The sequence below is a fragment of the Dama dama genome, chromosome 19, assembly GCF_033118175.1.
Source record: "Dama dama isolate Ldn47 chromosome 19, ASM3311817v1, whole genome shotgun sequence".
NCBI lineage: Eukaryota > Metazoa > Chordata > Mammalia > Artiodactyla > Cervidae > Dama > Dama dama.
Window position 1 is genome coordinate 78,234,789 of NC_083699.1, and position 22,071 is coordinate 78,256,859.

At 42.6% G+C, this 22,071-nt stretch overlaps 1 protein-coding gene and 2 non-coding genes across 3 annotated transcripts; all 3 read left to right on the forward strand.

Annotated features, from left to right (window-relative positions):
• Positions 1–1,154: 1,154 nt before the first annotated feature.
• On the forward strand, positions 1,155–21,732 carry LCA5L (lebercilin LCA5 like). The gene is made up of 7 exons (XM_061167994.1): positions 1,155–1,473; positions 7,374–7,888; positions 10,798–10,935; positions 14,483–14,567; positions 16,952–17,058; positions 17,225–17,342; positions 21,002–21,732. The coding sequence occupies exons 1-7, from the start codon at positions 1,155–1,157 to the stop codon at positions 21,730–21,732; spliced, it is 2,013 nt and encodes a 670-aa protein (XP_061023977.1).
• LOC133074316 (small nucleolar RNA U2-19) lies at positions 4,448–4,527 on the forward strand. The gene has a single exon (XR_009697160.1). It is a non-coding gene; the product is annotated as a small nucleolar RNA U2-19 (small nucleolar RNA).
• On the forward strand, positions 4,657–4,726 carry LOC133074313 (small nucleolar RNA U2-30). Its single transcript, XR_009697159.1, has one exon. It is a non-coding gene; the product is annotated as a small nucleolar RNA U2-30 (small nucleolar RNA).
• Positions 21,733–22,071: the final 339 nt, after the last annotated feature.

Genomic DNA, 22,071 nt, shown 5'->3' on the forward strand with positions numbered 1-22,071 from the left:
TAAAAAATAAATAGATAAATAAGTTTATTTTTTTAAGAGGGAAGTCAGAGTCCTTTAGTTACCTCATCTTAGAAGCCACCTCTGAGTCACACTGGAGTGCAGGGGATTACACCAGGAAGTGGGCATCAGTGCAGGCCACCTTAGATGGTGCCCACCACCTGTGTGCATTCCAAAGTCAATCTCTGAAGGGTAAATGTAGCTCTTCTCTCGATCACTCTCTGGGGAAGAACAGTGACCACACATGGAGGAGCCACCTGGTTGTTTTCCCAGGTGAACGAATGAATACAGTTAGGTGATCCTCACCATCCAGTAAACAACAGTGAGGTGCCACTTATCCCTCTTGATAATCAGCAGGAAGGCCTTGAAATCTTCCAGACAGTGCCTAATCATCATTTCCCAAAACCAAACACAGTTCAGACTGAGTCTAAGGAAGTTCAAAGTGGTTCTTACAGAAAGATTCAGAAATAGAACTGGTTTGGGAATTTAAGGCATTCTGTGTTCTAGCATGTATGTGTATATATACAACTGAATCACTTTGTTGTACACCTGACATTAACACAAGGTTGTAAATCAACTATATTCCAATTTTTTTTATATTCCAATTTTTAAAAATCCCAACAGCCAGCCTTAGAGAATGAGAATGTAATTCACTAACTTTTAAGTTGTCCCTGTTGTTGCTATCTGATGTGAACAAAATTCCTGTCAATACAGTCTCCCCAAAGTCCAGTCTCAGGAGTCTTATATTTTAGGTAGAAAAAATATAAAAACCAAATTGAAATTTTTTTCTGGAACACACTTCAAAAATAATATGTTGTTTTGCATTCCTAATTGTGCATTTATAGTTAGTTAACTATAATAAAGCATGGGCTTCCCAGGTGGATCAAGTGGTAAAGAACCCACCTGCCATTGCAGGAGACATAAGAGACACTGGTCCAGTCCCTGGATCGGGAAGGTCCCCTGGAGGAGGAAATGGCAACCCACTCCAGTACTCTTGCCTGGAGAATCCCATGGACAGAGGAGCCTGGCAGAATACAGTCCATGGTGTTACAAAGAGTTGGACACGACTGAACACACACAGGTAATAAAGCGTGGGTTTGTTTTAAGGGCTGTAGCTCTAAATCTAAAAATACTTTTCTTCTATTAGGTTGTTTACTATGTCATTGGCTGGTCCAACAGAAACAAATCTAGGTGGACATTTCCGCGGCACGGCCATCGAAAATGGCAGGAGTTCCTCAAAATGGGAGGGCAGCAGCCCAGGTGTTCCCAGGAACAGTGATGCTTCTGACAAGAGTGTTGATTACAGCAGATCTCGGTGCTCCTGCAGAAGCCCAGACTCCCACTGCGATTATTCAGAAGACTTTCTGTCTGAGTTCTCAGAAACCACAGCTAGGAACAACTACTTAGAGAAGCCTACAGTAAAACAAAAGAAGGAGAAGAAGAAGTATAATGTTTCTAAAATCTCCCAACCTAAAGGTAAGAAGCAAAATCTCCCAACCAAGACCAAATTTCGGGTTATAATGACATTATTATTTAACGCACTGGTAACCTGGAGTGGCCCATATTCAGTTTTATTGTTTTTCCAGATTGTACCAGTACTTATAAAATTATAAGTATTACAAGTGAATTTTTTTATAGAAAGAGTAGGAAATAGAGAAATTAAGAATAATCACAAAATGACAGAAAGCCCTCTTGCCCAGCTTTCCCTCCTGGAACCCATGAGTGAGGTTAGTTCCGTTTTTAGTTAACAGGTGGCCTTGTTACAGAGCACCACAGTACTTGGATTTCACAGGCTTCTTGCCTTTCATCTTAGCTGAAGAGTCAAGGTTTCAATCTCCAATGAAATGTAACTATCTGTCTCAGCATCCCAGGAAGATGGTCTTCAAGTCCGGTGAGGCATATTGGCAAAGATGCTCTTTAGGAAAAGGGCTGGTCAAAAGGCTGTTAATGTCATTTCCTTGTGGATTTTAAGAGTAGCAACAGCATCAGCTTCTAACTGTCCCAAATGGGAGTAGCTCTGCACCATCCTTGACCTCCTCACTTCCTACCCCCTTGCCTAGACTATGGTTATTCCCAGGCATGCAATGCTGGGCTTATAAATATTCCCTGTGTAGAAACCACTGCCACTCTCTTCCGGCTGTGACCATCAGAACTGGTGTCAGTAAGTGGCCAAAAAACAATTAAGAGCCTGTTGAATGTGGAGCACGTCCAGGGCCACATTCACCCAGTGCCTGCCTCTCACACCCAGCCTGCCTGGGACCCTGTGAAGAGCTAGAGTCTTCAGTTGCCCTTCTTCCCAGCTTCAGAGCAGGGACTCTCCATCTAAGACTTGACTCTGGGAGACTTAGGGAATCCTTTGCAGTGTGTGTGTGTGTGTGTGTGTGTGTGTGTGTGTGCGCGCGCGCGCGCATGCATGCATACACACGCACATCTATTTGTGTTTGTGAACTTTCTAGGGAGAAGGACCCATAGTTTTCCTCCAGGTTCTCGAAAGGTTTCACAGCCCTTTCTCTGGAGAGGTGGGAGTCCTGCACCCACTGCCAAGGCCAGAGCAGAAGACCCTACCAGGAAAAGGCTGAGCCACGAGGAAAGCCCATCACAAAGAATAAATCCCCCAAAATACAGAAGTAGTCTGGCCCCCATGGGTTTATGACAAGAAATCATCAAACAATATACTACATCTTAAATTGAGTCTAGGATTTCACAGAACTGTGTAAGAAGGCAGTTAGTGTTTATAAAATTATTTCTACAAGAAACAAACTGCATGTTGTTTCTAAGAGCCTTACAATACAAATTTTTAAAACTGATTCCTCATTTATTTATTCCACAAATGTTTATTGTGTCCTTTATGCAAGATACTTGTTCATAAATTGGCAGCAGCCCAAATGAACTATCACTTCACAGTGGACTGGAACCTAAATTCCACGATCCAAGTGAGGGTTTCCCAGGTGACGCAGTGGTAAAGAATCTGCCTGCCAATGCAGGAGACTTCGATCCTTGGGTATGGAAGATCTCCTGGAGGAGGGCATGGCAACCCACTCCAGTATTCTTGCCTGGAGAATTCCATGGACAGAGGAGCCTAGAGGGCTACAGTCCATGGGGTCACAAAGAGATGGACACTGCTGAAGCGACTGAACACGCAGAACCTAAATTCCATGATCCTAGTGAGGGCTCGCTCTCCCTTGGGTACTCTTTTGTGTATGAATACTCTCAAATTATTTTAAGTAAATCTTGGATGCTTCTTTAACCCAAATTTTATGCCCCTGAAGATGCGCTGTACCCCAGTGTATAAGGACCTTCAAACACTTGTAACATCAAGCTTTGTCACAGAATGATAAAAAATATTCTTGGTGTATCCTTTTATTCTTTTGTTCCTTCACAGCCCATGTTGTGTAAATGTGTGCCAAAAAAATTCAATCAGCAAGTAATTAAAGAATCAATGCTCGGGTAATGTAATTCTTGGGCTTCCCTGGTGGCTTTGTGGTAAGGAATCTGTCTGCCAGTGCAGGAGATGCAGGTTCAATTCTGGATCAGGAAGATCCGCTGGAGAAGGAAATGGCAACCCACTCCAGGATTCTTGTCTGGAGAATTCCATGGACAGAGGAGCCTGGCAGGCTGCAGTCCATAGGGTCACAAAGAGTGGGACAAAATTTAGCAACTAAGTAGGCACACAAAGATGTAACTAACCTCAGCCAATAAGGCATAATGATTAACCAGTGCAGTGCCTTCTTGAGTGAAGGTTCAGTTTCTATTATCTTTCTGATATATAAAAGGAGACCTCTGACCCTCAGAGGCTGGTAACACTGAATCAGGAACCACCAATAGAGACCCAGAATTCACTCAAGGATAACAGCTTCAGAGATTATTTTCAATTCTCATCTTAGAAACGCAAATTTTATAGCAGAAAAACATCTCATAGAGAAAAATTATAAGGATAAAATGACAACTTCAGTTTGACAGGACTTTTGCTCTGGTTAGATACCTGAGATTTATATACTTAGATTAATATAAATAGCAAGCAATATATTTCTATAATTTTATCTTCAAAATGTGGTTATTTCTTTCTTTGTAGAAAAAATGTACTTTCAGAACTCCTTCAATTATACCTTCCCTTGCTATGATTTGTCGATATAACGCCAAAACATGTGTGCACATGGGTGCATGCTAAGTTGCTTCAGTCATGTCTGACTTTTTGTGACCCCATGGACTGTAGCCTGCCAGGCTCCTCTGTCCATGGGATTCTCCAGGCAAGAATACTAGAGGGGGGTCGTCATGCCCTACTCCAGGGGATCTTCCTGACCCAGAGATCAAACCTGAGACTCCCTATGTCTCCTGCATTGGCAAATAGGTTCTTTACCACTAGTACCACCTGGGAAGCCCACCAAGACGTTTTGCGAAGGTCATTCAAAAAACTGGTATACCTTCTCTGAGATCCGCTCTCACTGAAGTGGATCAATGATGAAAATAGCCAAATCTGAGCCGCAGAAGAACTCCTAGTCTACCTGATGCATGATCTCTGTTGTTCTGAGAAGCAAGAAAATAATTTAAAATAAGATGTGTGTGTGTTTGTTTAAAGGTGACAGTAGATAACTGAGGACTTATTGGTGGGTGAGTGAGAGCTGGCTATGGATGTAGGTGTATGAAAGACTGATCATTTCTGAGCAATGATGAAAAGGTTTTACTGTGGACCTTTATAACTATGAAGGTTTCTACACTTGCTCTGAGCTCAGAATTTTAAAAAAGGGGGGAGAAATGGTATACCAAAAAAGAAAAGTTATTTTACTGTGTTCAGTTGCTCGGGACACCTTTTGCCCTGTTGCCTTAGGGCAGAGGTGGGTGGAAGCCCTAAGGTGGGGTTGAGGAGGTATACTTTGTGACTCTGATGCTGGAGCTGTGGAGAACAGGCAGGGGAAAGGCCTGCCTTTGAACCTCTTCCTACCCTGGTCCTTGGAAGAAGGGGCCACCTCCTTTAAGGTGACCTGGAAGAGAGAGAGGGCCCAGCAGAGGGCAGAGCCAGCACCAGCAGGGACCTGGCTCAGGTTGCGGACCTGAACCAGACTGAGGGCGCAGACGGCAGGAACAGAATGGGACTGTGACACAAAGAGGAAGATGACAGGGAGACAGGACCACAACGGGGCCAGGGAGGATGGGCACAATGGTGTGACAGGAAGACAGAGGTGCTTTGAAAAGGAGGATGGGAGTGAGGGTGCACCTGGGGCAATGGCTGAGCAAAGAGGAGAGGTTGGAGCCAGTGAAGCGGGGCTTGGGCTTAGGTCTGTTCAAAGAGCTTATTTCACTCTTTGTACTGGGAAGGCGTGACTAGTCTTGAGTAATAAGAGTCCCCTTTTTACTAACTATGGACCTAGATATACATGTTTTTGGTGAATTAATTTAAGTGTTTTAGCTTAGTGGTTTAACAACTAGGTATCTTAAGAGTAGCTTAACCATTCAGCTTTAAAAAAGGAAAGTGCTAGTCACTCAATCGTGTTTGACTCTTCGCGGCTCCAATATGGACTATAGCCCACCAGGTTCCTCTGTCCATGAGGATTCTCCAGGCAAAAATACTGGAGAGAGTTGCCATTTCCTCCTCCAGGGGATCTTCCCAACCTCGTGATCAAACCCATGTCTCTTGCATCTCCTGCATTGGCAGGCAGATTCTTTATTACTGAACCACCTGGGAAACAGATAGTGTGGTCACTGTGAAATCTGTGTGGTCTGTCATACCCAAGATCCATATGCTTTATCCTCAGAAAGTGTTCTCTGTCTCTGCTGGCTCATGGTTTCCATCACAGGCAGAATTGCCTTTCCCACCACCAGACCAAGCACACTGAGCCGTGTCTCAAACAATGTGTCCTCACTCAGGCCAGTAGCTCAGGGCCAGGACCCCAGTGACACTGGTCACTAAGAGCCTTTCTCTCTGCAGGAGGAGAATCATACATTTTTAGATTCTAGAATCCAGTTCCAACCGCTCTTTCTCAGAATATAGGTATACTGATATGTATACAGGCACACACGTGTGTACATCCACAGGTGCACACATGGATATCATAGAAACGCACATACCTGTGGGGCAGTGGCAAAGGCACACGGACGTGGGTCTGTTTCACCACCTACGAGCTGTGTGCCCATTGATAAGCATCACCATTAAAATGGGATAATAGACACTGCAGATACCATATATAAAATAGATAACTAATGAGAACATGCTACAAAGGGAATTCTACTCAGTGCTCTGTGGTGACCTAAATGAGAAGGAAATCCAAGGGAGAAGGGATGTATGTACACATATAGCTGATTCACTTTTCTGTATAGCAGAAACTAACACAACATTGCAAAGCAACTATACTTCAATGAAAATTAACTTAAAAAATAAAATGGGATGATAATACAATAATGTTACGCACATGCAGTTGACATATGCAAATTCAGTTATATGAGCTTGGTATAATATCATTTAGATGCTTTTTGATCAAAATAGTTTCCTGACCATAAACCATCTAACTGGTTAATTGAGTGCCCAGTCAAAAGCAACAAAGGAAAAACTGCCTATGTTAGATATATTGAGAGATAGAATACTTATATGAATTCTCTAAGCAATTTAATGGGTCTTTAAAAATCTTTTTAAATCTATGAGACCTTCATATATAACTCTTAGCTCTAATGTTACCCTCTAGTTGCCTCATAACATTTTGTTGGCAGAATTAGATCAGATAATCTATTACATAAAGCATTTAATTCAATGCTTCACATATGGAAAACGCTTGGTAAATGCTATTTATTCTTATGGTTTTTAGTTTACCTTTTATAATAGAAGTAAGTACGGGTTTTAGAGTCAGAGAAGACCTGATTTCAATTCCTTTTATGTCACTTTGTGGTTATGTAACCATGGACACATGACTTATAATCTCCAGCTATAAAATGGACTACTACTGACCTTAAAGGATTGCATTAAATGAGATAGCTAGACATAAAGTACCTAGCCTAAAGCATGAATATTCATTCAGTGTTAGTTCCTTCCCCTTCTACCTTGCATGTGTATGTGTATATGTGTGTGGGAGTAGGGGGGGAGGTGGGTGTGGGTATTACAGACATCTGCATACTTACATATCTATATGCATATGATTGGGCTTCCCTGGTAACTCAGCTTGTAAAGAATCCACCTGCAATGCACGAGACCCTGGTTTGCTTCCTGGGTCAGGAAGAGCCCCTGGAGAAGGGATAGGCTACCCACTCCAATATTCTTACCTTGGAGAATCCCCATGGATAGAGGAGCCTGGCGGGCTACAGTCCATAGGATCACAAAGAGTCACACGTGACTGAGCAACTAAGCACATACGTATGACTATAGTAACAAACGGGATTATCTTCTTACACAGGCCAGAAGGAAATCTCGGTTGGAAAAAAGCGCAGCTGGAACTTACCATTTCTCAACTCTCATATCAGTGTCGCTGCCCAGCGACGTGATGCCATGGCCCACCGCATCCTGTCAGCGAGGCTTCATAAGATCAAAGAACTGAAGAATGAGTTAGCTGATCTGCACCACAAAGTAGAGGCCACAGTCATAGAAAACCAATTTCTGAAACAAGTCCAGCTTAAGCACTTGAAAGCTATAGGAAAATATGAGAATTCACAAAATAATCTACCTCAAATTATGGCCAAACATCAGAACGAAGTGAAAAATTTAAGACAGCTCCTCAGGAAATCCCAGGGAAAGGAAAGAGCCGTGTCAAGGAAACTGAGAGAGACGGACGGTGAGCTGCTGAGGACAAAAGATGCCTTGCAGGCCCTGCAGAAGATTTCTGAAGACAAGAGTCTTGCAGAGAGGGAAGAGCTCACTCAGAGATTGTCCATTCTTACAGCAAAGATGGAGGCAAACGACAAAAAGATACAGGTCTGTACTTCAGAGACCTAAAAACGTTAAGGTTCCAAAATCAATCTGGAGAGGGAGCGCATTCATCATACTTGCCTGAGGAATGAAGCTCTACTGGGCTGAGCACACAGATGGTGGTGTTCGGTGGGGATGGGGTGGGTGCAGGGAAGGGGAAGCGCTCAGGAGAGACGGAAACAGCCCCTCTTGTTGTGGACTGAGCCAGGGCTCCTTCTGTGTCTGTGTCACCCAAACTAACTCAGGTTCACTCGTCCACGGGCAGCAAAGCCAGTCTACTGACACTGTGCTGAGGTGCTAAAGGAAAGCGCAGCGTTTATTGCAAATGCCAAGCAAGGAGTCCCGGTAGTTAGTGATCAAAACGCCTGAACTCCCCCAGTGGCTTTCAGGAGAAAATTTTTAAAGACAAGGTTGGGGGTGGTTGTATTATGTGATCAGTTCATGGACATTCCTCTGACTGGTTGGTGGTGAGGTATTCAGGAGTCAACATCATCAACCTTCCAGTTCCAACCAGTCTGGGGTCTATGTGCTTGTGGGCAGCATGCAGTTAAACTTCTTCCACCTGGTGGGGGTTCAGTATCTGCAAAACAGCTCACAGGACATGGATCAGAATATTGCCTATAGCCCTTGAGGAGGAACTAAAAGTTCTTAACTTTAATAGCTAAACTATTATTATTTTGTCTTGTGCTGTGTTTAGTCACTCAGTCATGTCCAACTCTTTGCTACCCCGTGGATTATAGCCCGCCAGGCTCCTCTGTCTATGGGATTTTCCAGGCAAGAATACTGGCATGGATAGCCATTCCCTTCTCCAAGGTATCTTCTTGACCTAGGGATCAAACCTGAGTCTCCTGCATTTCAGGCAGCTTCTTTACCATCTGAGCCACCAGGGAGACAAATTGTCTTACTTTACTATTTTCATTTCTTTCTGTATCTTCTCACTTCTCTGATTAAATTTGCTCCTTGGAACTCAAGCAAGTTGTAGGAGGCTAAATTTTTTCTAAAGACAGGAGGCAGATGGAGGACATGTATGTGGTAGGGAGGGGTCCCTGTTCCAGAAAAGCCCTGTAGCGTCCTGCTTGGTTACAGTTGGGCTCATTTATCTGGAAATGACCATTCTCTAAGGCAGTCTGGCGACCAGGGTTAGGGGAGTCTGTTCACATGCTGAAGGGTGGTGTGTTGTCCTGTGTTGTGGGAAACCTTTCTTAGAAAGTGAGCCTCTGCTCCAAACTGCTTCTGAAAAGATCACTTCCCTAAACTGTAAGTGCATCTCCTCACCCTCTTCCTTGTTCTCTACCTCATCCATCTGTCCAGTCATTACCACAAAGACCCGTGTCCTGGAAACAGAAAATTTTTCTAGGTAATATTCCTGAAGACAGATAGGGAAAAGGAATGTAAATCACTGAAGGAATGGATAGGTTGGTATTCCTGAAGGGTGCATGGTGGTCAAAAGCTTGGAATTACAAGGGGTGATTTGAGAGAACACTGATTACACTGAGAATTCTGCCTATTTTACATTAGGTGGTTTTGGTCTCTATGAACACAAAATGGAATGGACACAAGTGGACTTAACTTACTCTTTCAAATTCCTTAATGGTGAGAGACAAGTATTTTATATGAAATAGACATCGTTCATGAAGTAGACAAGTATTTACTTGAAATAATAAGACATTAAGTTCATTTCAGCCATTTCTCAGTTATTTCTTTTTTTTTTGGTAAAAAACCCTCCTCTATTTTCAAAGAGAATTTTCTCACATAAAATGGATATGTAAGCTACAGGACATAATGAGGAACCTCCTTTTTTACTGATGTAAATAGTGTCCCAAGGTTCTAATGTTTGGCATTTCAGGTAGCATTGAATCCATCTTAGCATCTATCTGTCATGTGAAAGTTCATGTATTTGTATCTCATATACATATTTTTACACATATGTTTAAGTAGCTCATGTCTCTATACTACAACCAAAACCAAAAAGAATTCAAGAACTACTTAGCTATTTTCTTATCAGGAGCACTTGGTCATATAGGAGATTTCATTTGATTTTAGGGCATTTGGTGGGGGGAAAACATTTCTGAGAAAAAACATGTAGGTATTTTTTTAATGTTAATATTTTAGAAAGTGTGATTTTAAAGATTATTTCATTTCAATCCCATTAGTTTACCATATTTTACACTTTAATGAGAAAGTGTTAATGTTATAATGAGGGAATCCATAAAGGGAAACTTTATGGTAAAAAAGGAAAGAAAAGGTCTTTAGGCCAACCTCCTATTAAAGTCCTGCTCAAACAGTTCTCCAGTAAAACAGGTCTCATTCCAGAAAGGTGAATATGCAATAGTAAATCCTGCATTTTTATAGAAGGTTATTGTGCTATAATAAGTCAGTCATTTCACTGTCTCACATATAACCCACTCACACGGGTGTGGCCCTGTGAGGCCCCAGCATAATTTCCAGTCTCAGTTATCTGAGAATCACAGTCCCTGAATCATGATCTGCACTGATGCTGGTAAACCTTTCAGCAAGAGATGCTTGAAAGATTTTCACAGAGTGCACTATGCCAAGTTAGTGTAATACTTCATTTCAACACAATTGCTTAGGTTTAGTTTGAAAGTGTAACACTGATTATACTTACTGATTTTCAGGCTCTGTTCCAAAAAAAAATTTTTTTTAAATCAAATTCCAGAGTGTAAAAAATATCAGACTGTAAACATGATATTTATTCTCTAGAGTTGGGATCTGAGATTTTTGGGCTTTGTGCCTCTCTCTGTGTGTATGATAATTTTTAGTTCTAATATGTGTTCTCCCTACTAAAATTTTATTAAAATCTTGACCTTTTCATAAATGTAATTAGTTTCACTACAGTAGAAGTTTTGTATAATATTACACTGGTCACAAAGAGCTGAAATATGTACTGTTTTCAGAGCTTGGAGAAACAATTGAGGCTGAACCATAAAGCCTTTACTCGGCAGCTGACCTTTGAGAACCGGAAGACCTTAGCAGCTCAGGCTGCCACAAAGACTCTGCAGATGGAAGTAAAACATCTTCAACAAAAACTTAAGGTACTTTTTTTAAAAGCAAAATGTACCAAAACTTGTGAAATTCAGCTTCCAAAAATATCAGAGCTGTTGTTATTCAGTCATGTCCGACTCTTTGTAACCCCATGAACTGCAGCACACGAGGCTTCCTTGTCCTTCACTATCTCCCGGAATTTGCTCAAACTCATGTCCATTGGGTCGATGATGCCAACCCACAATCTCATCCTCTTTTGCCCCATTCTCTTCTTGCCTTCATCTTTTCTAGCATCAGGGTCTCTTCCAATAAGTCAACTCTTCCCATCAGGTGGCCAAAGTATTGGAGTCTCAGCTTCAGCATCAGTCCTTTCAGTGAATATTCAGGACTGATTTCCTTTATGATTGACTGGTTTGATCTCCTTGCACTCCAAGGGATTCTCAAGAGTTTTCTCCAACACGACAATTCGAAAGAAAGCATAAATTCTTTTGTGCTCAGGCTTCTTTATGATACAACTCTCACATCTGTACATGACTACCAGAAAAACCATAGCTTTGACTATATGGACAATTCAGTTCAGTTCAGTTGCTCAGTCATGTCTGACTCTGCAGTCCCATGGACTGCAGCGCACCAGGCCTCCCTGTCCATTACCAACTCCTGGAGTTTGCTCAAACCCATGTCCACTGAGTCAGTGATGCCATCCAACCATCTCATCCTCTGTTGTCCCCTTCTCCTCCTGTCTTCTATCTTTCCCAGCATCAGGGTCTTTTCAAATGAGTCAGTTCTTCGCATCAGGTGGCCAAAGTATTAGAGTTTCAGCTTCAACATCAGCCTTTGTCCACAAAGTGATGTCTCTGCTTTTTAATACACTGTCTAGGTTTCTCATAGCTTTTCTTCCGAGAAGCAAGCATCTTTTAATTTCACGGCTGCAGTCACCATCTGCATTGATTTTGGAGCCCAAGAGAATAAAGTCTGTCACTGTTTCCATTGTTTCCCTGTCTATTTTCCATGAACTGATGGAACCAGATGCCATGATCTTAGTTTTTTAAATGTTGAGTTTTAAGCCAGCTTTTTCACTCTCCTCTTTCACTTTAATCAAGAGGCTCTTTAGTTCCTCTTTGCTTTCTGCCATAGGGTGGTATCATCTGCATATCTGAGGTTATTGATATTTCTCCCAGCAACCTTGATTCCAGCTTTGAGCTCCGTCCAGTTTGGCATTTCACATTACATACTCTGAATATAAATTAAATAAGCAGGGGACAATATGCAGCCTTGACATACTCCTTTCCCAATTTTGAGCCAGTCTATTGTTCCATATCTGGTTCTAACTGTTTCTTCCTGACCTGCATATAGGTTTCGCAGGAGACAGGTAAGATGGTCTGGTATTCCCATCTCTTTAAGAATTTCCCACAGTTTGTTGTGATCCACACAGTCAAATGCTTTAGCATAGTCAATGAAGCAGAAGTAGATGTTTTTCTGGAATTCCCTTGCTTTTTTATGATCCAACAGATGTTGGCAACCAGTTGATCTCTGGTTCTTCTACCTTTCCTAAATCCAGCTTGTACATCTGGAAATTCTTGGTTCATGTACTGTTGAAGCCTGGCTTGAAGGATCTTGAGCATCACCTTGCTAGCTTGTGAAATAAGTGCAGATGTACCATAATTTTTACATTCTTTGGCACTGCCCTTATCGGGAACTGGAATGAAAACTGACCTTTTCCAGTCCTGTGGCCACTGCCTAATATATCTTTAAATTACTTACAGAATAGCTTTCTCAAATTAAGTTTTTCCCCTAGGAACAGAAATTATTAGAATGAGTTAACAGCCTGATGAATATGCACCTATAATTAGAAAAATTAAAACTCTATTTACAAGACTTCTGTTAACCTTTTTTTATCTCATCACATGAAGTAATATTATTGTACCTTGTTAACACTTTCATTTCAGTTCAGTCACTCAGTCATGTCTAACTCTTTGCAACCCCATGAACCGCAGCATGCCAGGCCTCCCTGTCCATCACCAACTCCCGGAGTCCACCCAAACCCATGTCCATCGAGTCGATGATGCTGTCCAACCATCTCATCCTCTGTCATCCCCTTCTCCTCCTGCCCTCAATCTTTCCCAGCATCAGGGTCTTTTCCAATGAGTCAGCTCTTTGTATCAGGTGGCCAAAGTATTGGAGTTTCAGCCTCAACACTTTAGTGGAACCCAAAATAAATTTTTGGATTAAAGAATTAACTTATTATAATATTTCAAATAATTTTAGTGGCCCATAAATTCATTTTATTTGTTTTTTTGAAGCATAGTTGATTTACAATATTATGTTAGTTTCAGGTAGAAAGTGGTTCAGTTATATTTTTTCAGGTTATTTTCCATTGTAGGTTATTATAAGATCTTAAATATGATTGCCTGAGTTATACAGTAAATCCTTGTTGCTTATCTATTTTATATACACATAAATTCATTTTAAAGTCTCACTTGCTTCTTACAAAACTGACTTTTAAAGTATGGCCTAACTGGGAAGGTATTATATCAAGTGAAATAAGTCAAACAGAGAAAGACAAATACTGTATGATAGCACTTAAATGTGGAATCTAAAAAATACAACAGCCTAGTGAATATAATACAAAAGAAGCAGACTCATGAGTATAGAGAACAAACTTGTGGTTAACAATGGGAAGGGAGAGGTAGAGGGGTACTATAGGGGTAGGAAAGTAAGAGGTTCAAACTATTAGATATAAACTAAGCTATAGGGAAATACAGTACAATATGGGGAATATAGCCAATATTTTACAATAAGGAGTGTAACCTTTAAAACTAGTGATCACTATGCTACACCTGTAACTTATATATTATACATCAACCATACTTCAATTTTTCTCAGCAAACCAGGGTGTCAAACCTTCTGTTTTGCCAAGACTTAAGAAGTCAGCACTGAAATCTCAAGCTAAAGAGCAGTGTTTTTGTTCCAGGTCCCACCCACCCTACACTGGCTGTGCAGACAGAAGTTTCTGTGATGAGGACAGTATTCTCTCTCACTGTCCAACCCTGTGGTCACCACCCACATGCAGGACTGAGCATCCACAATACAGTCATGTGACTCTGAGAACTGAGTATTTTTAATTCTACTTAATCCAAGGAACAACATGGCTAGTGGCCACTGCATTGGACCACAAAGAACAGTAAACTTGTTGGCACAGACCCAGGGAACAGAAAAAAATACTGTGAAAGAATTTGGCCTGCAAACTCTTCAAAATATTGTCTGAGTCACAATGGTTTATCACTCGGTTTAGAAGCTAGTGCTTTTTGGGGACTTCCCTGGTGGTCCAGTAGCTAAGACTCCCCAAAGCAAGGGACCAGGTTCAATCCCCAGTCAGGGAACAATATCCCACATGCCACAACTAAGACCCAGCATGGCCAAAATAAATAAATATTTTTTTTTAATATTTTTTATGTTGGGAATAATATACGATGATATGGCCAGTTTTTGTTTCTGCTGGAGCTTACCAAGCTCCTCACATTAAATAGTTTTTTACAGGAAATGAAGGTTGATAAAAGTAAACACTTATAGAAATATTGGTATTGTGGTTCTTTATAGGAGAAGGATCGAGAGCTCGAAATTAGAAACATCTATACTAACCGGATACTCAGAAATTTACATGACAAAGAAGATTATCCAAAAGGTAAAGTGTGTTTCAATTATTTTTGCTTGAAATCTGTTTTAAAGTATGTAGCCAAATTTTCCTAACTAATATCATCAAGATAATGGACATTTTTAAAATTTATTTATTTATTTTAATTGGAAGCTAATTACTTTATAATATTGTAGTGGTTTTTGCCATACATTCACATGAATCAGCCATGGGTGTACATGTGTCCCCATCCTGAACCCCCCTCCCACCTCCCCCTCATCCCATCCCTCAGGGTCGTCCCAGTGCACCAGCCCTGAGCACCCTGTCTAATGCATCGAACCTGGACTGGGATCTATTTCACATATGGTAATATAAATGTTTCAATGCTATTCTCTCAAATCATCCCACCCTCACCTTCTCCCACAGAGTCCAAAAGTCTATTTTTTAAAAAATCATTTTATTAGGCATTGAAACATAATATAGAATAATGAAACTGCCACATGGTTGAAACAGCTAGAAGAAAACAGAAATGCATTCCTTCTCCCCATCATCGGCTCAGTCCTTTTTGTCCTCACTTGGGTGAATGAGAGGATAACTTTCAGTTTGATGCAAAATGTCCACCAAATACTGAACTTTCTAGGTAGATCTGTCATCCAGTGTGTGGATTTTTTGTTTTGTTTTGTTTTTTGTTTGGGTTTCTTTTTTTTTTGGCAGAGCCTCATGGCATGCGAGATCTTAGTTCCCAGACCAGAAATGGAACCCACACCCCCTGCAATAGAAGCACCAAGTCCTAACCACTCACTGGACCACCAGGGAAGACCCTGTGTAGATTTTTAAGGTTAACTTTATTTAGGTACCTTTGGCTCAGATGGTAAAAAATCTGCCTGCAATGCAGGAGACCAGAGTTTGATCCCTGGGTTGGGAATGGCAACCCACTCCAGTATTCTTGCCTGGAGAATTTCATGGACAGAGGAGCCTGGCAAGTACAGCCCTTGGGTTGCAAAGAGTCAGACGTGACTGAGCAACTAACACTCTCACCTCAATACAGTGGGTTTCCTGGGTTGCTCAGTGGTAAATCCACCTGCCAATGCAAGAGACAAAGGAGAGGCAGGTTCGATCTTTCCCTGGGTCAAGAAGATCCCCTGGAGAAGGAAATGGCAAACCCACTCCAGTATTCTTGCCTGGGAAATCCCATGGACAGAGGAGCCTGGCAGGCTACAGTTCATGGGGTCGCTAAGAGTCAGACACAACTGGGTATGCATACACCTCAATGCAGTGCACCCATTTTAAGTGTGCAGTCCAATGGGTTTTGACACGTGCTTATACCCATGTAACCACCACCTCTGTCTAGATGTAGAATATGGCCATCTCCTCAGGAGGTGCCCTTGTCCCTGGCACTCAGGTGAGGGACCCTCCAGCCCCAGCCCAAAGCCACCTCTGACCTCCCCTCAGTCAGAGATGCTCAGTTTGCCTGCTCTACAGATTCACAAGTGGGTTATACAGCAGGTCCTCTCTTGCATCTGTCTTCTCTTGTTCAGCAGAGTGTGTTTGAGACTCATCTGTGTTGTGCTATTATCATTAGTTTGTACCTTTCTATTGCTGTGTTGTGTTTGTGTTTAGTCGTTCAGTCATGTCTGACCCTTTGTGACCCCATGGACTGTATGTAGCATGCCAGGCTCCTCTGTCCATGAGATTTCCCAGGCAAGAATACTGCAGTGGGTTGCCATTCCTTTTTCCAGGGGATCAGTAGTACCTTTTCCTTCAAGACAGGATGTACTTACTCACTCCCCTCCCCACCCCACCCCGGACAGACAAGACTGGCCAGCAAGATTCTGCTAAGAAGAGAAACAACAGAAACACCTCTTATTTTGCTAGAAGTAACTATGTATTTACTGTTCAAGGCAACAATCTCTTTGCTTTTGCTTTATAATCCAGAATAACAGACAGCAGAGATGATAATCAAACATGGGGTTATTTAAATAGGATAAAACCTCCAAGGAAAGTGGCTACCAGATTTAGAAGTCGTGAACTTTAGCGTGGGCGATCTAACCATTGATAACCAAGAGCTCTGACGCAGGAGACACGGTGGCGCCCCTCTCACAACTGCAGAACTATGCTTCTGAACCCCTCCTGCCAGCAAGGGCCGCTGTGTCCTCCCAGAGCAATGCCCACCCATCCTCATGCCTGCTTGTCTGAGTACCACTGTGATACCCATAACCTCTGCAGCCCAAAACAGGACAAAAGTGCTGACGTGGTGGAGGAGAAAGTGAAACTGGCAAATGTTTGATATTTACTGAACATCTTTAGAAAATGTCTAGTATACTTTGTTTTATTATTACATTACCAACTTCAGTTGTTATTTTCTATTTAAAATCAACATTGCTTCCAAATGCAAGTTATGCTTCTTACATATAATGAATGTAACTGTTCTGTAGTTTCTTCAACAAAGTCAGTACAAGCAGACAGGAAAAGTTTTCCATTTACAAGTATGCGACACCAGGAAACCCAAAAATCGGAAGATATTCCATCTTGGACAAGTAAGGTACAGCAAATTTGAATTCTTGAAGTGTCTAATTAAACATACTTTTGCAAACATAGGCTCTACACACTTGTTCTATACAAAAAGTAGCTGTATTCATTAAATAAAACACAATTTAAAATTATCTCTACCACCAAAAAACATTTTTTGCCACTTTTCTAAATTATAGAGCAAAAAGACAACAGGAAACAATGGTCATAAAGAAAAATCTATTGAAATAATCCATGCAATTACTCCCTGTATCAGCAAACTACCAAACCAAGAGGATTCCAAGAGAAAATATGAAGGTAATTTTAACAACTGGTAAAAGTCTCGTTTACACTGCGTTTTTTTAAGTTGTAAGTACTGTGTGTGTGTTTAAAAGTATACATAAAACAGATGTGTTCAGTTGAGAGAACTGTTATAAAATAAACACCTGTGTAGCCACTACCTTGTTTAAGAAACAGAACATAAGCATCCCCTGGGACACCCTGTGGGCCCTTCATAACCATAACGCTCTTGCCCTGCCCCATCACCACCACCAAAAGCAACCTCGATATTCCATTTTCTGCCACAGCTCCCAAACCAGTGTGTATCCTAAACAACATATTCAGTTTTGAAAAACTGAGTCTCAAACCCAAACCCAGCTGAATTAAGGGAAGCACCGTCCCTGAAGAAGATTCCAGAGCAGGCAGGCCGGACACAGACTGGCTGCAGCTTCCCTGAGGGCACAGGGCCTGGCCAGGGTCAAAGTCACTCACAGTCCTGGGGGATGGGGACCCGTAAGAGCCAGACATGTGGCAGGGCTGCTCTGCTGGTGCAGGAAGAGGCCCCGTACACTGGGCCCTGGAGCATTCTCGGCCCACCCAGGCTGCAGACACCACAGGGGGAGGGACACCGCCCCCAGGCCGCGGCCGGCCAGGATGGACCAAGGACGCTAGAAGCTGGGGGGTTAGCTGGCAGAGTCTCGGTGATGCCAGCCCTTAAGGCCGAAGCCCTTGGCCTCGGGCCTGGTGCCCTTTGCCTCTGTGGTCCGGGGGCTCCCATCACCCTTCCTGCTGGTTCCTGCCCCTTCTCCACCAGGTCTCTGTTACTCCCCTGTGTCCTCCTGTAATGAATGCCACCCTGGAATGGGAGCACAACCTCTACTGGCTTCTTGAGAAACAGGTGCACGTAAGGCAAATCCATGCACTTTTCCCTGGGGATGTCATGGTTCTGCCCTAGACTTGGTTAGTAATGGACTGGAAAGAAAACTCTAGGCTGAAGATCATCTTCCCTCAGAATGTTGAAGACACTCCCCCATTGTTTCCATGTTAAATTATTGATATAGGGGCATCTGAGTGACCCTCCACCCAGCTGGGCAAGCACAACCCCCAGGAAAGAGCAGCCATGGGGAAGAGCCCTCGGGGGGCCCTCAGGGCCTCGGGCAGTGGGCCTGGAGAGGCCACATCTTAGCTGTGGGGTCCAAGTGGCTTTATTTTCTTTTTGTAATGTTTATTTATTTGGCATGCCAGGTCTTGGTTGCAATATGTCCAACTCTTTGTGACCCCAGTGGATTGTAGCCTACTAGGCTCCTCTGTCCATAGGATTCTCCAGGCAAGAATACTGCAGTAGGTTGCCATTTCCTTCTCTAGGGGATCTTTCTGACCCAGGGATTGAACTTTGGTCTCCTGCTTTGCAAGCAGATTCTGAGCCACCAAGAAAGTTTCATTTTCTTTTTGTAATGTTTATTTATTTGGCTGTGCCGCGTCTTAGTTGCAGCATGTAGGATCTAGTTTCCTGACCAGGAATCAAACCCAGGCCCCCTGCATTGGGAGTGCAGAGGCTTAGCCACTGGACCACCAGGGAAGTCCCCAAATGGCCTTAGAATGAAGTTTAAACAACCCCCGGGTCGGGCTGAAACCCCTGGAAAGCCACTGCTCCAATGCAGTAAATACTGATTCTGTTTACATTTTCCACCTGTTTTTTAGTTCATTTTGGTAATGGCTCAGAAGATAAAGTATCTGCCTGTAATGCAGGAGACCTGAGTTCAGTCTCTGGGTCAGGAAGATCCCCTGGAGAAGGAAATGGTAACCCACTCCAGTATTCTTGCCTGGAGAATCCCATGGACAGAGGAGCCTGGTGGGCTACAGTCCATGGGGTCACAAAGAGTCAGACACCACTGAACAACTAACATACACACATATTGTCCTAGAAAGTTTCTTCATTTGCTTGACAAATATTTTCTGAGCATATACTGTGTGTCTGGGACTGCTCCAAACACTGGGGGAAAATGCACCCTAGGGATCCTGTGGCCTTGGGGAGATCTGCAGTGAGGGAGGGCAATGGGTATGAAAAAGAGGGTCCAGACTAAGGAGGTGGTAGGGAGGGGCTGGGGTGGAGGAAAGGATGAGGTTGAGTCCAGACAGCTCAGGAGGAGAGACCAGTAAGGACATGACCTACTCCTGGCACAGAATGTCCCTGGGATGCCAGGGCCAGAGGAGGGGTCATATAAGGGCTGTGGCCTCCAGAAAGGTCCCCTGGAGCTGGAACCAGCTGGAGCAGAGGAGGGAGCATACCCACTTCTGGGGCCAGGGGGGCCAGGCGGGGGCAGGGGAGGCAGTGGAAAACAAGCACGTGACCCCCATGGTCTCAAATGTTAACATTCTCATCAAGTGTTATAGGGCATAATATTAACAGTTATTTAGAAGTAATTATATGTTTGACTGACTTCTAGGCTCACCATTAATTCTTGAAACATACTACTTTCTCCTCCTAGTATTTTTTTTTTCATTTTCCTAGAGTGTAGGTAAATTATTTTATTCAAGAATCTATTCACATGAGAAAACATTTCAACTCTCTGCATACCAGACTGTGTCCCCATTCCCCCTCACAAATGATAGCCTCGCTGAGTGCCTGGCAGGGAGTGATGCTGCTTCCTCAGAACCCACACGGGTCTGGTCCTGGGACGAGCAGAGGGCTGCACACGTGGCTTCCTGGGTGCCTGGGGAAGAGGTAGCAGAGGAAAGAGCATCTCTACACCCAACAGTGTTCTGCGGTTGTCTCTTCTGTCAGCACATGCTACCTTCTCATTCTCTGTAATTACTGCCCAGATTGCACAGCCACACGCATTCTTGGGGGCTTCCCAGGTGGCACTAATGGTAAAGAACCTGTCTGCCAACGTCAACACAGGAAACATAAGAGACGGGCCTCGGTTCCTGGGTCGGGAGCATCCCCCGGAGTAGGAGATGGCAACCCACTTCAGCATTCTTTCCTGGAAAATCCCATGGATGGAGGAGCCTGGGGGGGGCTACAGTTCATGGGGTCCTAAAGAGTTAGACACGACTGAAGCGACTTAGCATGCATGCACTTGCTCTAATTGATTCAACCAGGACTCCTTTCAGGGATGTTCCGGATGTTTCACTCTTACTAAATCAGGCGACAGTGAACATCCTTAGACACACTTTTGTATATTTTGGTAGGGTTTGGTTCTAGAAGGGAAGTTGTTGGGTCTAAGGGCATGCTCACCTAACATTTTGATAGAGACTTCCAAATCACCATCCAAACTACCTACCAGCTTACACCCACAAATGGGGAACAAAAGTTTCCATTTCCCCATATTCTCACCAGTTCTGAAACTTACTTGCCAATTGGATGGGTGAAAAATACTCTCATTGTTTTTTAATTGGCACAACCTAGCTGGTGATGTTGAACATCTGTTAATAATATATTGGCAAAGTTTATGAACATCGTTTTCTTTTGGCTTCATAATTTTCACTTATCTGGTATGTTCTACAAAAGTATAACATATCAGACTTGCTAATAGCACCTTTCCCTGGATTCTAGGGTTGTATGCATTACTTTTCTTTCCTTTTTGTCATTTTAATGTGCTTGTCAGGAGGTGTAAATAAGTGTGCTCAACATGCCATCTTGAAACAGAAATTTATTAATTTTAAAAATCAATAAATTGACTATTTTTCTACTACAGACTTATCCAAGGAAGAGCAAAATTTGGAAGCACAACCGTCTCTGAAGAATACTGGACAACAGAGAGAGAGAACAGAAAATCAAGAAACGAAGGCCACTTTAGTGAAAGAAGAACAGGAACTACCACCAAAAAGAATTCAAGTAATCCATCCCGAAGGGGAAGGTGGTCAGGAAGATGATACAGAAAAAGACAAGTTTAAAGGAAGTCCAGAAATCAGCGACATGGGTGATATGCCAGATAAAAATGCTGCTCCAAATATCAAAATACCCTTCAGACAAAGAAAGCATTATTCATTCACAGAAGCAATCGAAAACCTGCATCACGGGCTTCCTGCCTCAGGCGGGCTGGCCAATGCTGGCAGCATAAGACACACTCATAGCACAGGCAAGCACCACAGTCACTCGGAAGAAATGAAGCCGGAGCATCCTCCCATCGCCTACGAACCCTCCTTCGCTAAATCTTCCAGAACAAACGCAAAAGACACAACTTTCAGGGAGAAGAAAAGCCATCTAATGGAGGAACTCTTTGGGTCAGGCTATGTCTTAAAAAACAACCAAACAAGTACTACTGTTATGAAAGAGCCTGAGGAGACTTTGCAGACTACGAAGATGCATCATCTACCCGCTAGCCAGGCATCCGCCAGCAATGGTTTTGGAGATTCTAGAGTAACCGTAGTAAATTCTATTAAGTCATCTTCACCCACAGAAGGAAAGAGAAAGATAATTATTTAAATACAATCAGTATCCTAACCCACTCTGGATTTATGTGCCTTTAGTCTTATAACTTTAATGTGTGTGTTTTCAATACGTAAACTGATTTTTAAAAATTAACATTTTGTTTTATTGCTAATCTGATTTTAAAAGTTCATTGTATATTAGCCAATGACAACATTTCAAATACAAAATTACATCTTTTTTTCCTACAACTGAAACATGTCCACTATCTTTTGGAAGACTGATTCATTATATTATTTCAATATTCTATGCGGCTCCACAGCTAATAAGTCTAAGTTAGTCAACCCAAAACATACATATTTCATACCTGTCAGAACCTTATCAGGAATCAGACTA

Coding starts and splice junctions, on each gene's coding strand:
- LCA5L (XM_061167994.1), top strand. CDS start 1,155: ATGTCATTGGCTGGTCCAACAGAAACAAATCTAGGTGGACATTTCCGC. Junction 1,474..7,373: donor TAAAATCTCCCAACCTAAAG/GTAAGAAGCAAA, acceptor CTTCTTACACAG/GCCAGAAGGAAATCTCGGTT. Junction 17,343..21,001: donor TTCCAAGAGAAAATATGAAG/GTAATTTTAACA, acceptor TTTCTACTACAG/ACTTATCCAAGGAAGAGCAA.